General features: G+C 35.6%; 1 protein-coding gene across 1 annotated transcript in view; it reads left to right on the top strand.

Annotated features, from left to right (window-relative positions):
• Positions 1-22,477, top strand: part of NFXL1 (nuclear transcription factor, X-box binding like 1) — a 50,666-nt gene that overhangs the window by 11,868 nt on the left and 16,321 nt on the right. The window contains exons 12-18 of the mRNA XM_009283597.2: positions 2,377-2,497; positions 3,145-3,301; positions 4,057-4,148; positions 7,233-7,254; positions 13,544-13,684; positions 16,181-16,347; positions 17,120-17,189. Coding sequence (XP_009281872.1) covers positions 2,377-2,497; positions 3,145-3,301; positions 4,057-4,148; positions 7,233-7,254; positions 13,544-13,684; positions 16,181-16,347; positions 17,120-17,189 — 770 coding nt within the window. The remainder of the gene's footprint in view (positions 1-2,376; positions 2,498-3,144; positions 3,302-4,056; positions 4,149-7,232; positions 7,255-13,543; positions 13,685-16,180; positions 16,348-17,119; positions 17,190-22,477) is intronic.

Below are 22,477 nucleotides of genomic sequence, written 5' to 3'. Positions count from 1 at the left end.
GTTTGGCTGTGCCCCCTCCCAGCTTCTTGTGCACCTCCAGCCTTCTCAGTCGGTAGAGCATGGGAAGCTGAAAAGTCCTTGACTAGTGTAAGCACTGCTTAGCAACAACTAAAACATCGGTGTGTTATCAACATTGTTCTCATCCTAAATCCAAAACACAGCACTGTACCAGCTACTAGGAAGGAAATTAACTCTATCCCTGCCAAAACCAGGACAACGTGGTAGTTGTCCCAGTTAGCCTGCTATTAAATCTGTCACCACAAACTAGTGGTTTGTTTTTTCTCTGTTAACCGTGCCCCTTATCTTCTTCCCCTTCCTTTCTTCTCCCTCCCCTGTACCCCTCCAAAATCCTGGAAATACATAATTTTTTTTTTTTTTGTACTGTTAGGAAAAAACTGGTAACATTGTTTTTCTGCATTAATTTGGTTGATAACTAAATCATAGAATAAAATTCTGGTTGGAAAACTAAGGAGCTAATGCTGCATTATAGGATAAACTTTTACATTGAATAGCTGTTTATATTTGATACTGCTTGCATCTTACAGCCTGGCTAAAAGTGACAATGATTTCTAATAACTAACAGCAGTGTAAAAATAATAAAGCAGTGCCTATAAGAAAACAAAAATGAACTTTGAGAATGTAAATATCAAATATATACATGTTAAAGTGTATGTAATTTATCAAAACAGAGCTAACTCTTGCCAAAAGTTGCATCTAATGAAGCTAATAACTATGATATCAGATGATAAATTTAGAAAAACAAATAACTTGTGTGCTTTAACAAATTACAATCTAGTACAATTTTTCATATCTTGTCAAAATATTTGAAAATATTCCTAATAAAGGCAATGATTTTGATTTAAAATATTTATATTCATGTGTTTCTCCTTATACACCAATATTTTAATAGCTGCTGAAAGTTATGATTAATTATTTTACCTTCAGTATGTAATACCAGGTCAGGTTAATTTTGCAGTGATCTGCCAGATCTCAGTGACCACTAATTTTAAAGGAAATAGTACGCCTCCTAGAACGTAACTTGCCATATCAGGTCCTTTAAAAGGTACCTGATCTCAGAATTATTAGAGGTTGCTAATAATAAGCACTTGGCCTTTAGCAGGGGTTCCTGGAAAAAGGTAGCTTAATCTATTCTGTTTGTGGTTTGATTTTTAATATCTCTTTTTTCTTAAGTATTTAATCATGCTTGCTGAAATTTAGAATGTATTGCCAGGGAATAGAAATGTTTTCTTTCCTACTGTAGTACATTATAACACTTGATTTGAGAACAGTGTGCTCTCACCTTAACTTCAGGCTTATATGCGATCTGTGCCCTTTCATCTTTTTGAGAATGTAGGCAGTCTTCGTTAATAGACCATTTAAGTAAATTGTACACATTAGCCACTCTGGGCAGCATAGCTTTAGACCTTCAGTTTATTTTGTAAAAGTAGCTGTTTATGTGTGCTGATAATATAGTATAATTTAATTTCCTTTGCAATATGAAGACTGTATACTTCCATCCTTTTTTCTTCAGCAGCCTTTTGTCAATGAGATCTGCTTCTTGAAGTGTTTCTTCTCAGATCCTGCTAACAAGTCATAATTGCTTACCAAGTTGTGGTGTCATAACGCTTTCAAAGCATTGCTTTCTTTAAAGTTTCAGAATGCAACATGATTAGTAAGCCAAAATCCCATGTCTAAATTTGCTTTTTTTAGAAGATGCATATTCTGAATGTTAATTACTCAATAATAAAACTTAGCAGTTGGCACTTGATAAAGAAATAGTGTGGGAGAGTTATAAATGAAAACATAGATATTTTATGCATCTCTTTTTTTTTTTTTAAATATAGCAGGTTAGTAGCATGAGTAACTTTATAAAGGAGGAGGGTCTTTTCAAAAAAGCATTAATTATACATAGAGGATGAACATTTCTTTAATATAGTACAAAATCTGCAAAACTTTATTGTACCAGTTTTTCAATGTCTCTTTTCTGTCTTTTGAATATAGATGAAAGATGACATGTCATCATATGTATGTAAGACTGAAATATAAATAGCAAGTATTTAAGTGTTGTGTGATCCAAATGACTGCGCTTTAATAATGCTGACTTCTTTTTAAAATGTGAGAGGGATTGTTTCTAACTTGATACTGGTTAACAGCTGTGGAATAATCAAGATTATTATTACTATTCTTTAAGAATGGTGAAATTCTCTTTCCCAAGAGGGATTTGAAACTAAGCAGAAATAAAAAATTAACAGCCATCTATTATTTAGGTCAAACAGGACAACTATACCATGTGCATATTCAGAGTTATGTTAGTTACTGTTTTTTATAATCAGTAGCTTATTCAGATTATCATACTGTTAATATATTTATTTTTAGGTAGTTGTAATCCATGTCCAGAGACTGTAGATGTGAAATGTAATTGTGGAAAAACTGTCATTAAAGTGCCCTGTGGCAGAGAACGCACCATCAAACCTCCCAAATGCAAACAGCTGTGCAGGTCAGTATAGAAAGTGTGTGTGTTTCTAGTTCTTCAGTGGAGTTTAAAGTGTCCTTAAAGAAAGTAGTAAAATATAACTCTAAAAGGCAAAAATTATTCCTTTAATATGATTACAGATATTACTTCTGAGTTTTCTGCATTCTTGACTACGCAGATGGAGATTAGCAATAATCCTCCCTATAAGACACCTCTTTGGTGCTGTGGTTTCATGAGCAGCTTGCTGCTGTCAAAGGGGAGGTTCTGTCCCACCAAGCACTTCTAATTCTGTAGTCCCACTCCCTTCTTCAAGTCATCTCTGGTATGTTTTGAAGTACCTCCATGAGGCAGTTTACCTAGAAAACTTGACTAGCAAAAGAAAAAAAGAAAATATTTTCTGCTGGGGTATAGCAAAATTACTTAGCGCAGAGTAGAATTAGAATTGAAATAGCTGTTTGAATATACAAACCCAACTTTGATTTTAATTTAATTTAGAATTCCTGTATAATTTTACCGTCATATTAACCACTGCTGAAGGTGAGAAGTAAACTCATTTAAAAAAAAAAATAACTTGTTTGTCTCAGTTCTTCATATTTTGAGCATAATTGTCCAGTGACTGTAACTTCATATTTCTTGCTGTCATATTGATTCATTCTTGGATTTTACTTCAGTCGACCACCTACCTGTCACCACTCTACCCAGGAGAAACACTATTGTCACTTCGGTCGGTGTCCTCCGTGTCGTCAGTCCTGCCAGAAAACGTTAATGTGTGGTCATTTGTGCCCTGTTTCCTGCCACGACGAAGCACTTGTGAAGCAAACTGGCTTAGTAAGTAAATAGTGAAAAATGGTGTGTTATTTGTGTTCTGAGGAATGAGCAACAGTTGTTTGACCTTAGTCTTGTGTTGGAGGCTTTTGGAGTTCAGGGTATACAAGTAATCAAGTAGGGAGATATGCATAGTGCTTAACCGAGAAACTAAGCGGTTCGAGCTCCTTTGTTGCAATCTAATTAATTTTGTAATACGTATAATTGAATGTGCAGTTTTCAGCAGTTATAGTTACTCAAGAAATTACAAGATTTTTGTTAGAGTTGTATTACAAATGTTTAATTTCAAATGTAAGCAATTACTTTTGACATAAAAGCAAAAAATAAATTTTATCTCTGATATTTACTAAACTATCAAAATTTGCACAAGTTAGAACTGAGAAATTGTTTGGCATCTTTAAACATGACACATGCATGCACTGCATGATGATAATTTCACTTGTTTAGTAATTGAAATATTTTTATATTTTTACCTCTATTAAATGCTTAGAATCATTTTGCTGGTTTTTTGTTTGGCTTTGTGCTTGATTTTTAGCATTAGGGCCACAAGTCTTCATTTTCCTATCCCTAACCATGCTAAGGATGAAATTGTAATCTTTTGTATGTAGGGGGTGTTGATATTTCCATTAGTAAAATGTTAGTTACTAGAAAGTGGATTTGTTAGAACTGGGATCTCTTTAGATGATATGTTTGTTTATGGTCAAGCAGATCGTTCCAATTGTGTTTTGTATTCAACTACTGTTGTCTTTTGCTCTCAGCATCAGTCTGCAGGTCCTTGGGAACAGCCGTCTGAGCCAGCTTTTATTCAAACTGCATTACCATGCCCTCCCTGTGAGGTTCCTATACCAGTGTAAGTATTAAAAAAGAAAACAAATATGTTTGTTGTTTTCCTTTGGTATGAAAAGAGATTTTTTTTCTTTTTATACTGTTGTAGAGATGGACATGAAAATAACCATCTTTTCCTCTTCAGATGCAATGAGCCTATGTGAACACCACTCTCATAAAACTGGGAGCATTGGTGGTTGTTTAATAGACATTTTTGTAGTGTATGCTCACTGTATGAAAGGACTGATAGTGTTAGTAAAGATTGATTTTTCTAATACATGTTGTGCGCAATGCTATCTTAAAAGAAAAATATGAAAATTGCAAAGACAGCCATTGTAGGGCACATCTCCTAGTTCCTCTGAATTCCAACCTCAAAATCACCTCCTTTAGTCTGAAGACTCCTCTCCAGAGGAGGAAGGAAAGGAGAAGGATACCATACTGGAAAAGTTGTGCTTAGTTTTCTAACTAGAGGAAGCATCGTTACATTTCATAGTGCTTGGGGCAGATTAAGGTTCTATTAGCATTAGATCACATTAATTCTGGAATATCCTAACCCTTGATTGATCTTTGCAACTGTAATGTTCTTTTTTCTTTTTTTGTTTTAAATGAAAGTGATACGAGAGAAGTTTCCTGAATTAACAAAATAATAATAGTAAACAAAACCATAAAGTAATGTGTTGCTACAAAGCAAAATAACTGATGCCTAAGGCTTTTAGAATCATTGCTAAAACAGTGGCATTTAAACGAATATGATAATGGAGAATAGTTTAAATAATCCTATTCTGTATGGCTGGATGTTAGTGGGGATTCCATCCTTCACCACTGAGATTTTGCAATACTTTTTGATGTTTTTTCTAATAGTTTGGTATCTTTGAACATGAGCAGTCAGAGATTTGGAATGGAACGTATTCGGTGTGTGTTTCTGTAAATAATTAAAAGAGAGTTTCTTGAAAATTACTTGCTCTGTTAATTTCACAGAACCATTGAGGCTGGAGGGTACCTTGGGGTGGGGTCATCTAGTCCAGCCTCCTGCTAAAAGCAGATCAACACTGAATTCAACCAATTTGTTCCAGCTTTGTCCAACTGGACCTTGAAAACCCCCAAGTACATTGATTCTGCAGCCTCTCTGGACAGCCTCTCAGTGCTTGATTATACTGATTTCTCCCCCCACACTGTGTATCCAGTCAGAACCTTCCTTGTTTAAGAGTATGGTTGTTGTCTCTTACCTCCCTGCTATGAACTTCAGTAAGGAGCCCAGCTTCATCTTCTTGGTAACTTCCCCTTAATGCTGAAAGACTACTATTATATCCCCAACCTGCAGTCCCCAGCCTGCAGTGTTGCTGGGATTTAGTTAGTCCCAGGTGCAGGACTTTGTCTCTGCATTTCGTGAATTTCCTCTCAGCCTATTCCTCCAATCTGCCTAGATCCTTCTGAATGGCTGTTCTGGTTTCGGCAGGGATAGAGTTAATTTCCTTCCTAGTAGCTGGTACAGTGCTGTGTTTTGGATTTAGGATGAGAACAAAGTTGATAACCACCGATGTTTTAGTTGTTGCTAGGTAATGCTTACACTAGCCAAGGACTTTTTAGTTTCCCATGCTCTACCGACTGAGAAGGCTGCAGGTGCACATTCCCTGCCCTCGAATGTATTGATTGCACCGTCCTTTAGCATTGTCTGCAAAATTGGTGTATTTTGTCTCTTCCAAGTTACTGCTGAAAAAAAAAAAATTAAACAAGATAGGTCCCAGGCTGAAGAATTCCACCTGTAACTGGTGTCCAAGCAGGATACAAACAACTAGCCACTACCCTTTGAGCCCGGTGATCCTGCCAGTTTTTCATGCATCTAGTAGTTCATCTGACACCATTACATCTCAACCTGAATGCAAGGTTGCTGTGGAGAACCTCTCATCCGCAGATTTAGTAGTTACATGGCAGAAGGCAATCGGGCTGGCTAAGCAGTTTCCCCTTGCAGTAGAACAGAAACATGCTACAATGGAATGCAGAGGTTCTAGAAGCCAAATTAACTGCTTATAGGAAGATTATCTTGGATATAATTGAGCTGTATAGAGTGAAGAACAGGCTCCTGTGCTACATCTGCTTTGTACTATATGAGGTGAAAGACTGATTGCTCGTTAATATCCTGCTGTCCTAAAGACCATTCGTAGCTATTGCTAGTTGCTTTGTGTTAGAGAAATTATCAGGGATAGTTTTTGTTTTTTAAATACTCTTCTAGAAATTTTTAGGAACTGATTTACAGGTATTTTCGCTTGAATATTAATGATGTTTTCACTACTGTCCCTTGTAAGGTTTGAGTAGAGAAATCAAAATAATACTTGGGAAGGAGATGACAGGTATGAAATCAGAGGTAAAAAGAAAAAGGTACTTTTCAAAATAAATTGAGCAAAAAATTGATTTCATTTTTAGGAGATCAGTGTTTGAATGAGTCCTGATTTACAGGTATTTTCGCTTGAATATTAATGATGTTTTCACTACTGTCCCTTGTAAGGTTTGAGTAGAGAAATCAAAATAATACTTGGGAAGGAGATGACAGGTATGAAATCAGAGGTAAAAAGAAAAAGGTACTTTTCAAAATAAATTGAGCAAAAAATTGATTTCATTTTTAGGAGATCAGTGTTTGAATGAGTCACCGTTTAATACCTTCACAATTGTGATCAGTGTGCAGTTTTTCTTTCCTAGGGATGGTAGGCCATTCTAAAAGGGATAAAATAGTAAACATAAGAGTAGACTATATAGTTCTCTGAAATAACTGAAAAATATGAAGTGATATATTAGTAGAGCCAAAGGAGAAGATATTTGGAAGCAATTCAGGTAACTTTCTAAACACATTTTCTAAAATAAAAATTATTAATTTCATATACAACTATAATTAATCTGCACATGAAACACTGATTTTGGGATTGCCATCATAAAATACAGCAATCCAAACAACTGTTGAGAAAGAGAAGGCATTGATCTGCATAGATAGATGATTTTCTCTTTAGTTTGCACTTTTTAAAGCATTATTTTTGTGTGAAAAGCACTGTCACTGTTTTAAGTCCCTTATTAAAGAAATACATGTTTTCTAAATCTCTGATTTTTCTCTCTTTAACAGGGAGTGTCTTGGGCAACACGAGGTGAGTCGTGGAAACTGCCTTTTTAAGTGGAATATGAAGTATATCTCCCTTTGTCAGTCTGCAAAAAAAAAAAGTATTAAAGAGAAATATTATATGGCTTTTTTTGTATTTTAAAACCAATGAAGTACCTTATCACAAGGGCTTATGTATCAGAAGGTATTTTAGTTCCTTTTTGAAGAATACATAACTACTTGACTTCATAGAATTCTTGGACAGAAAAATAAACTCAGGATTTTTGAAGCTAGCTGTGTATTCGTGCAGTTGTTTAAATAGTGTAAATTTTTTTGGGCGGTCTTTTTTCATTATCTACTTCTGGGTTTTTTTTCCTCATTCTATAGTTATTGTTCTCTCCCTATCACACACTTTCCTCAGTTCTCCTAGAAACTGCTGTGTTTCTTTTAAAAGGATAAGGAACATAGTGTCGTACAGAAAATTTCTCATGTGACTCAGATCTAAGCATGCATGGATGAAATCAGACAATATAGTGGAAGCTTCTTTAGTGTTACTTATTAGCTTTTCTTTTTGGTGTGCAGCCTTCTCCAGTTTTAGATGAAGTCATTGTCTATTTTGGCTTACATGAGAAGAAAATCTAATTGACGCTTGAAGCTAAATAACGATCATTGTTATTCACAGTAATTTCTAAAAGTCATGAAATTTAAGATCAATTTATTTTTCTCAGTTTGAAAAGATGATTGCTAAACTAATCTTTAAAAAAAATTATTGCTATTATAGCTTTGGCAATATCTCTACTAGTAAATTTGGCATAAATTCACTATTGAAGTGCAGCTAACAATACTATAACAAACTAAGTTTCACTTTAAGCTAGTAAAAAATTCTAGAAAACAGTAAACACTTAAAAATATTTAAAGACACCCCCTCCTTTTTTTTCCTTTGACCTTCTGTAATAATCTTTTGGTATGTATTGTAATGGTGGCTTGATTACGTGGTGGCAACATCTACAAATGTTGTTAACAAGGTTCATATATCTGCAGTCTGTTTGTGCAGCACATTTATTAATCCAACCAAGCTGTGAATACAGCTTCCATAGAGCTATTTTGCAGCTTGTTGGTTGCTAAAGAAAAATGTGCTCTGAAAATGGATAAGAACAACTGTGCCTCTTTGTTTGTTGTTGAAATAGCTGGGGTTTGTTTTTGCTTTCCACAGTAAAATTTGCAGGTGTATCAACCAATGTTTTAGTGAGCCAGTGACGTGTTTTGTGATAGGACATCTCGAATCTCACCCTAACTTTTATGAACTTATGTATAAACAAAATATAAGCTGTGGTCAATTGACCCAATATGTAACTTGCTCTAGACAATGTTACTGGGTTTGGTACTGTTCAGATGTACATGATTGTGAAGTTTATGTCCCTCCCCATAACAGAGGACAGTATGGCTGCTCTCATTAGAGGAAATGGTTCTAATTACTACATATTTATAACTACTTATTTCAGAATAATTTAAAAAAAGAAAAAATCCCTTCTCTGTTGCATACTAGTCTTAGCAGAATCAGACAATGGCTTTGGGTCATGTTTTCTGTATGGGTTAGTATAGAAAATAAGGAAAAATCCCAGGGAGTCTATACCTAACTTTAATTATTTAAGTTTATTGATACTATATGATATTCTAGATTAAACATTTCTTCTGTCAGCCAGCAGAGCGCAGTGCTTCCTTCCTGCTGAAGTTTAGCAGTTTCTGGAGTGGAATGAAGTGTCCTAATCTTTGAGATTTTGATAGCAGTCAAGGAAAAGAATGATTTGTTAGAGTGTGTGTGTGTGTGAGGGGGTGTTACACAGTATTTTATGTGCATTGTACATTTTTATGTTGTTCTGAGATCTCTAAAAAGAAAAAAAAAAACCCATGTAATGTCTGTTCAGTGTTTTACAGCCACGTTGGCTCTTAACAAGTAATCTCACCTCAAAATAATTTATTTTTGTTAACAAGAGAAAACACTTGTATGTATTTATGAATACTTCCTTCCTATAGTAGTTTCCAGCCTGAGGGGATTTTCACTAGGAAATATGAACTTTTCACAGGTGATGGAAGTAGCAATTTTCTCAAGCAAAGTTCTGTTGTGAAGAGGGGCTCGTTGCTGTACTATGTTACTACTTATGTTGGACTGTTGTTATACCTCCTATAATGGAGGAGGAATAAAAGAAACAAACTAGGAAATGAGTTATAAAGACTTCTTGTATTTTACCGGGATGACTGTAGATGATGAGTAGAAGAGAGAATGAAAACAAACATCTTAGGAGTTGTATAATAAGCAAATCTACTGTCTTTACATTTTTACTTGGACAGTAATTTTGTTTAGGTATTGGAGTTGGTTGTTTTGTTGGGGTTTTTTGTGGTTTGGTTTTTTTTAATTTCACTTTGGCATTTAGTTTAAAAAGTATTTTTAAGGGATTGATTTAGTTTGAGCTCTTACATGTCTTTGGGTATTTAGAACAAGCAATTTCTCACTTGAAACAACAGACTTAAAATTTCTTTTCAGATTATATAATTGTATAAAATCTGTGTTCAGTGGAAGTATGATTCTACATAATGTTTAACCTAAAATAAGATTTCTTTTAGCTACAGAGTTCAGCCTTCTTTTAAATAATTTTACTGTGTAATTTTTGGATGTTTTTACTTATATTTAGAAAAAATAATAACTCTTCATTCTTCGATTTGTAGGTGCTTAAAAGTAGCTCTCAATTTTGTTTCAGGTTGTAGGTCAGAAAAATCACCTATCATCAACAGTTGCTGCCACCCCAAAATGAAAACTTGATGTTTTACTTTGAACTGCTATAAGCATTGGCATTTCATAGCAGTAGCATAGATGTGCTCTTTTAAAATCAAATTATGAGAGCTAATGTTTATATTCAAAATCTGTTTTTATGGGAAAACATTAATTAAAGCCCATACAAGGTAAATGAGAACAAACAAGGAAATCTTAACTGGATATGTTATTAATTTATCTGCTGTATTTAATTATCTTGTAGCTGCTTCATTTCATTAAATGTTCTAGGGGAAGGGAAACGTTCTGTTTTTGTTTCTGTGATGAGTATTTTGAATATCCTGTAATATCAGTCTTGCATATCAGTCTGGCTGTTTTCGGGCAGATGGAACTTTTTTCTTTTTTTTTTTTTTTGGTAGGAATTTAATGCTATGTTTTATTATTCTAAATTTTTTTTAGTTGTGGTTCATTTATAGGAGGAAGACCATTACTCTGCCTCTAGGTAAAATTTTATGTAAAACTTGATAAGATTCATCTTTATGGCTAAATACCTTATGAATATTTCCAAAATTTCCCTGCCCTATTGTACTTGATTTTTATTTTCATATTCCAATTGATGTATCTGTTAGTTGCTTTTATGCATTTGGGACATGTGCTGGAAAGCTTCTGAAAGTTGTCTTGTCCTTTTTTCCTTGCCTTCCTTTCCTTATCCAGTGGAAGACCTGTGGTCTGAAAATGATGCCTCATTACTTTCTTTCTCTTTCCATTCAGCTTTCATAAAATACTTCTGGTTCTCATCTGCATTCTTTATTCTTCAGCTCATCAGTCTCCTGGAGTTTGTGACTTCTTTGATATTCATCTTTGTAGCAAGAGTAGCGACCTCCATTTAGCCATTTCAGAAATGCATTCCAACTATAGAAAGTAAAACTTTTCTTTACTTTGTCCTTTGGATTTATTACTAATATCCACAACAGATTGACTTGTCAAGAAATTGAAACAAAATTTGAAAATATAATGTAGGTTTAAATTAATTGAAATTCTTTTGGTTTTGGCTACAATGTCAACTGATTCCAGAAGACTCTTATCTTTTATTGGACTCAAGACTTGGGAAAGTCAATGAGTGGGGCAAGCTGAAGCTATGCTGGATGCAGCCAGAGGGCTGGGATGTTCTCTGCTGTTGACTGTCTGAAAGCTGCTACTGTTGTCTACTGGCTTGTGTGCTTCCCTGCCTCTGGCTTCATTCAACATTGCATCTCATCTGGTGTACTTGAGGGATGCTACCAGAAAGGATGCTCCACTTCTGCCTATGTGCTTCTGCTAATTCTCTTTAACTGGAGCTAGTGGCTGTGTCCTTATCTGATGGAAGACTAACTCTTGGTAAAAGAAGTCTCATCAGCATATTGAACTGTGCAGCCATAGAGCTAGTCTGCTGTTACTGCCCTGATCTGCTGTAATTGCCTGAGCCGCAGAACCAGTAGTCATAAAAAATTGAGGGGAAATGGGGGAGCAAGGAAAGGTACAGAAGTGGGCACTGGCAGATCTTAGTGTTTAGTACACCTTTTCATTCAGTCTTTTACCTTCCATCATCCTTTGACTACTTTTGTTGCTACTGAAAGGAAGTTGTGACTCTGAGGAAGGAAGAGGAGGACGATGGAGGAGGATGAGAAGGGACAGGATATTAGGAACGGTAAAAGCTTTGGTAATTGGTGTGTGTTCGCTGGGGTACAGTACTATTCTCTGCTTCAGACCCTCTTTTTATTAGGCCTATTGCTGGCTTTTGCTGATTTGGTCAACAGAAACATAAGCCATCATAGACTGAGTTGTAGGATGTTTGCAGGGGGGAGTATGAACCAGGCATTCAGACTACTTGCTATGGTTGTATTAGTGCTTTAGCCAGACTAATGAGCTTCAGCTCTGACATACGGATGGGAGAGTAGTTGGACGTGATAGCCTCAAGGTTTTCTCCTTTGTATTCCATGCTTGATGTTCAGCCTGCCATGCAGACTACTCCTGTTCAGAGTCTCGGTGGGTCAGGATGAGGAGTTCAGAAGTCTTGTGAACGAATTGCATTTTGCAATGACTTGATGTGGAGTACAGTCTTTTTTTTTGAGTGGAGCCCGGAAAACGTTTCTATAGGCAAGTGGATTCAAATCCTACTTTGTATATTTTTGCTTTAGGATTGAGGGAAATCAACATGGACAGTGCTGAAGGGAGAATGTCCCTCGCTCTGCCCTGTGGGGGACCATCCTCTCTTCCTTCATTTCAGTTCCAATGCTCATCTGGGTGTATGGCCAATCAACTTGCAAACCTAGCAAAAGACAAGGAACTTTTTTTCTATTAATTCTTTTTCTTCCATTTTGATTAGTTGAATTGTCTTGCTCTAAAGACACGTGTGGTAGGACTTGTTCAAAGTAAGTGGTACAAGTGCGCAATTAGTATTGTAGAGTTGGAAGAGAGAGAAGGAAGGGGTACAGTGCAAAGCTGTTCAGTCAACTTAAGTGGTAACACAAAATCACACCCTTAGTCTAGTCAAAGTAAGTTATGTCACATTAGCCTATTGTGTAATAACATCAGAAATAGTTTCTGTTTTTCTCTGTGAAATGATCATGATATTAAGGGGAAAAAAAATCAATTTTTTTGACAGCATCACAAAAAATTTTTTTTTTCATGTGAATATTATATAATGGTTGGAAAATGGGAACAGAGAGTTTGCTCTAATACTTATGATATGGAGGGACTTGTACTATTCAACTTTAGGAAAGTAACCTAGTTAACCAAGTTAGGAATTCACACTGCATTTCAGTGCCAATGAAGATTAAAGGCTTCTAAATAGATGCTCTGAATAGTACTACAAAGCTCTGTTAACTGGAGTGTTAACCTCAAATTAGAAACTACAAATATATCAGAAGACATTAAAATCCTAGTCCTGTCATAGAGACATTCTTCTTCCCCTTCCCATTCCTGGGAGGTATATTTGATATAGTCAGTATTTGGTTTTTAGAATTTCTGGCTTGCAGGTTGTTTTCTGTTTGTAGAATTGTAAAATTTTGGGTTTATGATGACCATAACAGAATTAGCCCTGTGAAAGCAAACTGTAACTGTCTTCTGCAATAACCGTAAAGCAGTTTAAGAACCTTTAATGGAAGGCACGAGTATAATTCAGAAAGAAGGAATAAATCACACTAAAAGATTTGAGAATGTAATAGTCTGTTTAAAAAAAAAAAAAGGAAGCTATGTTGCAAAAGTTAGACAGCTTGTTTAATTAATAAAGGGGGCTTTTTACCTGGCATAATCAGTGTAAAACAAATGTGTGGTTATGTTGGGATGGAAACCTAAAGTCTGTTAAAAAAAAAAAAGGTCATAATAGACATTGCACTGGTTTTCTTCTTTTAACAAAGATACTCAAGAACCAAAACTTCTCTGTAATGATGCTGTGCCTCTGTGTGTGTGTTTGTGTGTATATACAGTGTGTTGTGTATATATATGTATCACACAGTACACATGTGCAATGTGTGTATATATACACTATCTGCACATATATATTTTTTTTATATTTATTTTTAACTTCTAGGTTAGTCCATTACCATGTCACTCTGCAAATCCCTACTCATGTAAAAGACTTTGTGGGCGGCTTCTTGATTGTCAGAATCACACCTGTATGAAAGAATGTCATCTTGTAACTAAATTGAACAGTAGTGCAGATGGAAAGAAGGTAGGTTAATTTCCTTTTTGTTTTTGTGTATTTTATACATTGTCTTCAGTTTTAACTGGAAAATAAAGAATTTGCAGGTGGAAGGCACAGGATCTATTCCAGATTCCACTGGGAGACTTGCACGTGTTCTGTTCCCATTGATGCTGTGACATTTAGCTAATCTATATTTCTTTAGATTATAAAACTGAGACAATATTATATGTTTTGCAAATGCTACACTTTTTTGGTTTATGTTAACACACATTACTTTGTTTTCCTCAAAACCTTATTTAACACTCTTGACAAGTCTCTTTTAAAGTCAGGTTTTGTAACTGTCAAGATGAAGTGAACTACCGATAATCCCTATATACAAATGCAGTTGCAATCTACTGGGGAAACTATTTACTGAGGAGAGCTGTAAATGGGTTGAGGAGGCTGGCAAATCTTTAGGAGAAAACACTGGAAATGTTGCAGAATAGGTGAAGACTTCTTAAAGCACTGGGGTCATATATTCGTGTTTATCAGCGTCTACTAGAAACTGTCATTTATGCGATTAAGAAGCTGTAGGTGTTAGTTGCTGAAGATAATATGAAACAAATGAAAGTAAGTACAAAGCTGAAAACTGTTCTAGTTTTGAGCAGCCAGAAAGCATATAGCTTGCGGTTTGAGAGTCAATTTGGAGGAAAACAGCTTTTTAAGTTTTTAAAGCATCACTTTAGAAGAAGTTGCAACATGGTCTCTCTGGGCATTTAGAAAACTGAGCAAGCATTTAGTTGGGTACAAAACATAAATGTTATATTTTAACTTACTATTATGTTTTAATTTAAATAGGATGATTTCCCTGTGGATTTCAATCCTAGAAGTGGTCATGTCATCTAATAACTGTATATATTGCAGTTACCGTATTATTCTATTAATGATTGTGGAACTTTTGTCTGAGGAGTATGAGCTGTTAGTGCAACTTGTGGAACAGTAACCTGCAGCAATAGAGTGACATCAGTAAGTACTGAGAGTGACAGTTGTTTAAGCGTCTCCAGTTACGACTATAAGAGGGTGTCTGCCTACTCCTTCAGGTAAACCAATTAAAATGTGAACGGGTCAGGATTATTCCTAGCTCCATTCTGAATGAGACAATACATTCTCAGAAAACAGGAGTCTATGTACATGTGAAGTATGGGTAAATCTTATTTCTCAATTTTCTTTGAGTTTTTATAAACTCAAGTTGGTTTTGACCTTTAGAGCTTTTGTTCTGTTGTTTTGATAGACTACATTGTAGGTGTAGTCAGAAAAGGGCTGATTAAATTTCTTGCTTATATGTCTGAGTAGTGATTTTTCTGTCTGGAATTTAGATTTATTCTGCATAGAATGTTGTGTTACAAAATGTTGCAGAAAGGCCAGCTGTTTGCTTTTACCTACTGTTAAATTTTATATCACGGTTTTCTACATGTTTTCAGCTGCTATTGTCTTTTAGATGTGAGTTTTTGGGGGTTAGGTTTTGTAAATGATCACTGTACAAAGGTTCCTTTTTAAACTTCAGCAAAAATTGTTCAACTGTAGAAGCAGAAGAAAAGGGGACTGGAAGAAAATGGGGGAAAACTATCAAAATTTTAAATTCTTATGCCCTTATTTTGAACAGCATAAAGTGAGATGTTGGCATGGAATTAGTCCTTTTAGGGAAGCATTGTGTAGGTTCATTCTTGGATAAATTGGCTTTACTTAGAGTGACTTCTGTGAAACTGAGCATTTGAATGTGATGGTGGTTGTCAAATACTGTGCAGTGTAGGTTCAGTTGATAAATCATGTCAATCTATCTGTGTGTATTTGCAGGCTGGGGTTCTGGATGAGTTATTAAGATAAGAATATGAATAGAAATGGAACTTAATTTACTGTGCTGATGTTCATCACGTTATGCTGATGTTGATTGCATCACCTGGAATGAGAATGACACCACAGCTCTTGTAGACTGTGCAGTATATGGAGCTGAAGCAACGCCTTAGCAGCTCCCAGCATATACCTAAGCTAATACTTTTTGGAAGACTATACAAACTATCGTACACGTATGGAAATGGAATGCCTTAAAGTTTGCTTCTTAAAATGAAGCAAACAAACCTCCCCACCCCTGTATTACAGAGCAGTATGTCATGACTAAACTATTACAATAACATGGTGGGTGGTAGAAGTTAGTTCTGAATATGAAATTACTTCTTTTTCTAACAGTTTTCCATAGAGAATTAACAGGCTTAATGGCAATTTTCCAAAGCACTAATATTAAGAGATCCTTTTATGCCCAGGAAGCAAAATAGAACTCTGTCTCTTTGACCGACGAACGCTGGCATTTCTGCTTTTCTTTTAAAAGCATATTTTAATAATTATTTTTGCTTGAGGGATATCTTACTGAATAGCTGGATTCCCTTAGCAAAAACACACCAACGTTTTCTTCTATATAAAAGCTTGTCAATGGCATCTAACAAACAGATGTTTGGCACTTTCCTTAGTACTTTGTTTTTATTTTGTTAGGCAGGTCCAGAATGTTCGCAGTGTGAAGAGGAGTGTACCAAGTCCCGGCCATCTGGCTGTCCTCACCGATGTGTTTTGCCCTGTCATCCTGGGGATTGCCCATCATGTCTCCAGATGCTTAAAATAAAGTGTCACTGCAAACTATCAGTACTGTATGTTGAATGCTTGTAAGTGTCAGAACTGAACCAAAGTTTTCATTTGAATGCTACTAACTGGAAACCATTTGAAATGTCTAGGGATGGGAGCTACTCTTACAGCAAGTTATAAGATTTCTCTGGAAGGTTACAATTTGTAATACGATGGGGTTTTTTCTATTTAAAAATTGCCAGTGTTTTATTTGGTATTGCTGCTAAAATTATTATAAATGCATGGAGTCTCGTGAGCAGAACTGGTTTTTATAATACAGTAATATTTTGAGTTATGTAAATATATAGTAAACTACATGTTTGATCTATATGTGGTTCTTTTACAGTATGTAAAAGAATTTTATAACAAGAATTAGAATTAATGTAGTTAGTGTAAAAGGTCTTTACAACTAATGTCCTTCAAACTCTAGCTGTTTTAATTGGAAAACTTCTTAGTAATCATTTGTACTCCTTTTTAATCATTTGTGTGTGTGTGGACAGAGGGTAAGCTAGGCTTTACTAAATATAAGATGGGACTTGTGGATTTAAGCATTATCCTCTGTGTATTGCTCTGAAAACATTCATCCCATGCATGTATGTTCTTCTTTGTGCATTTTCTTTAAAGTACCTCAAATCCTCTAACTTTATGTGGTTTTGTCTGTAAAATAGTGTAGTTTATATTAGTCCCACAGGATGTGGACAAATGAGCCCACTTTTCTTTACAGCGAGACATACTTAAAATATACCCCTAATTGTATTGATTTTCGTTGTTTTTAATTTGGAATTTATCAAAAATACATCTTTTCTTTTACAGAAAACTAACATGTGCTGATTTAAAAGAAAAGGAGCTTCTTATTTCCTGCAAAAATCAGTGTCCAAAAGAGGTAAGCCATATTAACAGAGAAATACTTGATTTGATGAATGTGTGGAATTTTGTGGATTTTACTTTTTTGTAAGGTTTTTGATGCAGTTTCATAGGCCAAGCAAACTAGAGAAGCTTAGTCTAAATGAATATGCTAAATGATAGATGCAAGGGTGGTTAGTGAACTGTACTCAGAGGACAATTGTTAATGTCTTGCTGTCAAATTGGAAGGTTATATTGAAGGATCAAAGATTTGTCTCCAAGGCGTTAATGGCTTGAATGTTAAAGCATGCAGATGAGGTTGAATGTGGAAGAGTATGTCCTCTAACGTGGTTAAAAACTGGTCTTGAATTTGTATCCCCAAAATAATGGGATGCTGTTTGATTAGGAAAAATACTGAGAATTGTGCTTGCAATTGTTCTCGTCTAAGTGCAGGTCTAGTAATCACTGTCTGTGCAACAATTCTGGGGAGGGAGGGAAAGGATTTTGTACTTGACAAGTGAGATGAGTTGTTAATCCATTAGTGAAATATATGTTAAGTAGTGTGAAGTAGAAGACAAGCCAGTTAATCTTTCTACTGGATCCAGGTACAGCTAAAGGGTTGCTGTAAAGAAGAGAAGAATAATGTCCTTATTGCATGATGCTTAGACTATGAACCAGTGTATATAGGCATCAGTAAGGAAGATTCATGTTAAATACTACTTCTGAGTAGTAAAGCTTGTGGAGCAGGGGAAGAACTGGTTGGAGAAGCTACCAAATTTTCATCAGCAACGGCTTAGATGTGTCAGGATTTGTCCAGTTGTGGATAGTACTGCTGTAAGATATGAGGGACGGGCCAAATGACTTTTTCCTTGTCCCTCCTAGTGCTGTTATTATGTGCTGCCTTATGTGCTTTCAGAAATCCATGCATTACTTACTATTGTATCTTTGTTCTTTAGTTGTCATTAGTTGTGAGAGTGACAGCCCTTTCTTTGTTACCCACTGCAGGGTTGGAAAATTTATGAAGTGGAAAACAGGAATAGTCAGGAATATTTTGGAAAGTGTTTCCACTGCTAAACTCTCCAGAATTTCTGAGAAATTCTCCTTCCCTGCAATAAAAATGCTTGTACTAAAGAAAATATTTTATCCCATAATCACTTATTATTTTGTTGTTCTGGTTTGGCCTTTTACTGTGTAGCTGAGTCTTTGTCTCATGCAATATTTAGCTGGCACTCATAAATAATTTGATTTAACCCATTCTCCTTCCCTGATTCCACTCAGTTCCCTTATGCTGGTTTACCTATGATGTCCTCTAGTCTAAGATTTCTGTCGTCTTACCTCATCTCTTGTAGTTCTGAATTCTGCCTCAACATAATAAATGTAGGTTCAAAACTTTTCTTCTGTTTCATTATTTTCCAGAGTCAGAAGCATCAAATTTGAATCCTTGCCTTTATTTGAAAACTTTTTTTGGTTTTGAGTAAATGCAAAAATTCACAGCATTCCAGTCTCTGTTCTTCTGTTTTTCAGACAAGATTGTGTTAACCCCAACAGGAAGGCTGTGCTGTGTGCCTACTTGTATCTTCCGCTTTTTGCCCTTGGAGATGCCTTTCTGATGTCTTTTTTTTCTGTAAATAAATGTGCCTGTCACAATTTTCTCATCTGGATGTCTGAAAGCTCTCTTCCTGGTAGAGGAACACTTTTGGATATTATTTCATTGTCCATTTACCTCTTAATTTTGTCCTTTCATTTCCCTCTCTGTTACTTTGGTTTTATTTGCTCCAAGACTTCCTACTCTTTTATTTTCAAGAGTGCTTATAATCTCTTATCATGAACTATGTGTTCCTGTACTTCAGCTTCTCTTCAAAGATTCCCCCCCCACCCCCATATCTCATCTTTGACTTTGATTAATGTAACTGTTGTGATTTTTCTGGACATATTCCCAAGGCTCAGTCTGGGATTTAAAATCCACCTAGTAGTGGTCCTGAATTCTAGCTTGCAGTTCAGAATTGCCCTGTTCTACAGATTATGTCTTTTTTACTTAATTCAGTGGGATGTGAAAGAAAGCTTAGGACAACAGAGTCCACTTTGGGTTTATAAAGCTTTTATTTAAATCTAAAATGCTTATTCCTGTAGATGCCTTGAAAAATAAGGTTTATGCAGCTTCTGCTATCCAGAGAATCTTTTTAGCGTAACTGATGACGAAAAAATGCATGTGCTCTTCCCTTCCTGTGATTCTAGCTCTAGCTCTTACTGGCTTTCATGAAACATAAAACTACTAGTACAGTCCTGCTTCAGGTAGTTCATATCTTTGTCTTACAGTTCATCCTACTTTCCTTGGACCCTATTTTGGTAACATCATATGTACTGTATGGGTTTTTTACCATTTTTTTTGGTCTAAAAAAATTGTTCCTGTTTCTCTGAATATTGAACAGTGCTAGGGATATTTTGTCTGCTTTATAAGTATACAATATTTGTCTGCAACTTTGGGAAAATTAGCTAGCTGTATCATAATACAAATTGTACTGATAGTTCTCTTTTAAAGGAATCATTGATAAACACAATTTGAAGGAGCAGCCTTAACATACATCACCCTGCCACTACCACCACCGCCACCCCTCCCCAGCAAATATAGATCAAGCCCATTAAGATGACCTCATGACAAGAACTTAAAAACAACTTGGCCAAAAGATAAGATGGATAAGACTACCAAATTTAGAACATTTAAAGTTTACAAATCAAGTACGTCTGCTCAAAACTAAATTTGAAATGTTTTGTGTGTAGTCCTGACAGCCTCAAGTAAATTTCAAATTAGTGTTTTATAAGAATTTTCTTACTCGATGTCAGAAGCTGACCTTGGGACATTAGCAGAGCTCTGTGAAGTTGCTGTTTGATAAAAATCAGTGTGCACTGTAACTCCACCAAGCTTAGCATAGTGCAACTTAGTAAAATACTGTATTCTATTGAACCTGAAGCCTTAGTTTTGAGATGTTTTTCTTTTTGGTTAGTGGAAATTGTGGTAGACATTATACTACCATGTTTGACTTACAGGTAGCACGGTACATTTGGGGATTATGAAAATCAATTATATTGTCTGGTGCCTTGAAAAAACGCAACAGGAACTTGAAAGTCTTCAAAGGCTTCATGCTTTTGTTTTGGCAATGGCAGTATAAAACTATAAAAATAACTTCTAGTATTATACAGTACAGCTCACGTTTCCTTTCTGCTTTAGGGAGAAGCAAAGTCTTTGATATTGCCACAGCTGTTAGATGAGAAGCTTTAATTAAAAAGTTCTTTCTCTTATTTGGTAGCAATAACAAAATATCCTGTTGAAGGAAATGTAACTTTTTTTAAACCAGGGGTGATTAAATTCTTATGATCATGTTTGCAGATGTTTTGGGACAATTCTTACATAGAAGTTTTAACAGTCTATCAGTTTTCATTGTTTACGTATTCATATCAGTATTTGTGGATCTGTGTTTAACACTTTATTCTGTGTAATTAATATTTTTTGACAAAATAACTGTACTTTGTACTTTGACTGTGCACTCTGCTACTGTCTTGATGTGAAATATGGGACCCCATTGTGATAAATTTATTTTAAGATGATAGTGCAGTAGAGACGATGTCATAAATTTTAAGAGTATGCATATCTTTAGGCTTTTTTTTTTTTTTTTTAAATAAAGGAAATAAATTTTAGTTCCAGAATACTTAATTAATTTCTGTAAACACACCTTGAAAATGTACGTGGGTTGCAAAAATTTAATTTTAAAAGGCAAATGCACAGCTTTGGTCTATAATGAGAAGATTCTCTTCAACGTCTGGCTTAAGTAGTGGAGGTTTTCGTAAGATGTCTGGAAGCAGAGCCACCCTTTAAACTGAAGAGTCTGCCCCTTTGTTTGGAAGTGATAAGTTTATCTTTTGTATTTAGCTTTTAGGATTGCTGCTCAAAAGTTCTGTTTTCTTTATTAACAGTTTTTCTGTATTACCAGGTGTGTATTAACAGGTTGTGTTTATTACCTTCTGGTGGAGATCAGTTAAGCCTCCATGAATGTTGATGGGTTTTATCATCATCAGACATAATGTTGAGATTTAAATGCATTGCCTACAGGGAAAATACTTGTAAGATTTTTGTTTTGTTTTCAAAGCTGTGGATTAAATCCCTTTCTTTTAAAAGCCTCGCCATGTCAAACATAAAGCCTCTTCATTTTGGCCTTTAGTTCACGAGCTATTGACAAGAGATCTTGTATGGTGAAAAAGATCTGAAGAGGCACACACTTTCTATTTTAGTGCCAAGTAGCTCAGCATGGACACTTAAAAACAAGCAAAAAAAAGTCCTTTCCCACTACATTATTTATCCAGCAGAAGCAGCGGTGGGATTGCTTTAGTCTTCTGAGATCATGGAGAAATGTTGTTTTGCCACTCATTTCACTACTACTCTTGGTTTTGGGGGGTTTTTTTATGTTGGTTTTGCATTGGAGGGAGTAAAAGGAAAGTTACACTGCCAGCTTTATTCTTGTACTGCATCCTGGTGGATGTGAACTGTGTAGCTCTATGCAGAGAACTAAATGTGTAAATTTGGGTTTCAGTATTAGATTATACATATTTCTGTGCTATGCAAATTTTGCTCTAGTGGTTTGTAAGAATTTTATTGCAGTACCACCTGGAGGTTGAGGTAAGGGCTACTGTCTTGAATTTGCAGCTCTGACATGTCACTTATAAGACTGTTTGTTTGGGCTTTGACACTATTAATGCAAATGTACCTAATTAGTATGGAAGACTAAGCTGGAAGTAATAGTTCTAGCCATGGATTGTTCTGGCCAGCATGGGATGACTTGCAGGTCGGACTAGATTGTGTTATTGTGTATGATGCTCTTGGGTAGGGAGCCAGGAGAAGGGCCCTCTTACTGCGCAGAGGTCATGCAGTAGCAAATTGGTTTTGCAAAGATTGTGGTCCCCAGTGAGTAGACTCAGCTGTTAGACCCTGTGGCCCCAGCTGGTAGTCTGACCTCAGTAGTGTACAAGGCTTAAAGACAAGTTTCTCCCCTCATTTTTTCAAAATGAGGCAAAATGCAAGATAGATTTGCTGATGATCAGTTATGCCTGAACAAACCTAAATTCCTTCTTTGATAGGATGACCAATTTATAATTTTTCCCCTCCAGATAAAGCAAATAGATTAGATCTGCTACATAAGGCTTCAGCAGAGCAATTGAGTCGATGCCACTTGGTGAATAGCTAGTTCAGATACAGAAGAGGGTTAATACAAGGATGAAGGTAGGCTAAAGGAAACGACTGCTTGTATTTTATTATTTAACACACACCCCCCTCCAAAA

Source organism: Aptenodytes forsteri, unplaced genomic scaffold, assembly GCF_000699145.1.
Source record: "Aptenodytes forsteri isolate BGI_AS27 unplaced genomic scaffold, ASM69914v1 Scaffold102, whole genome shotgun sequence".
Lineage (NCBI taxonomy): Eukaryota > Metazoa > Chordata > Aves > Sphenisciformes > Spheniscidae > Aptenodytes > Aptenodytes forsteri.
Note: the sequence above shows the minus strand (reverse complement) of the source record. Positions and strands in the feature narration are given on the sequence as shown.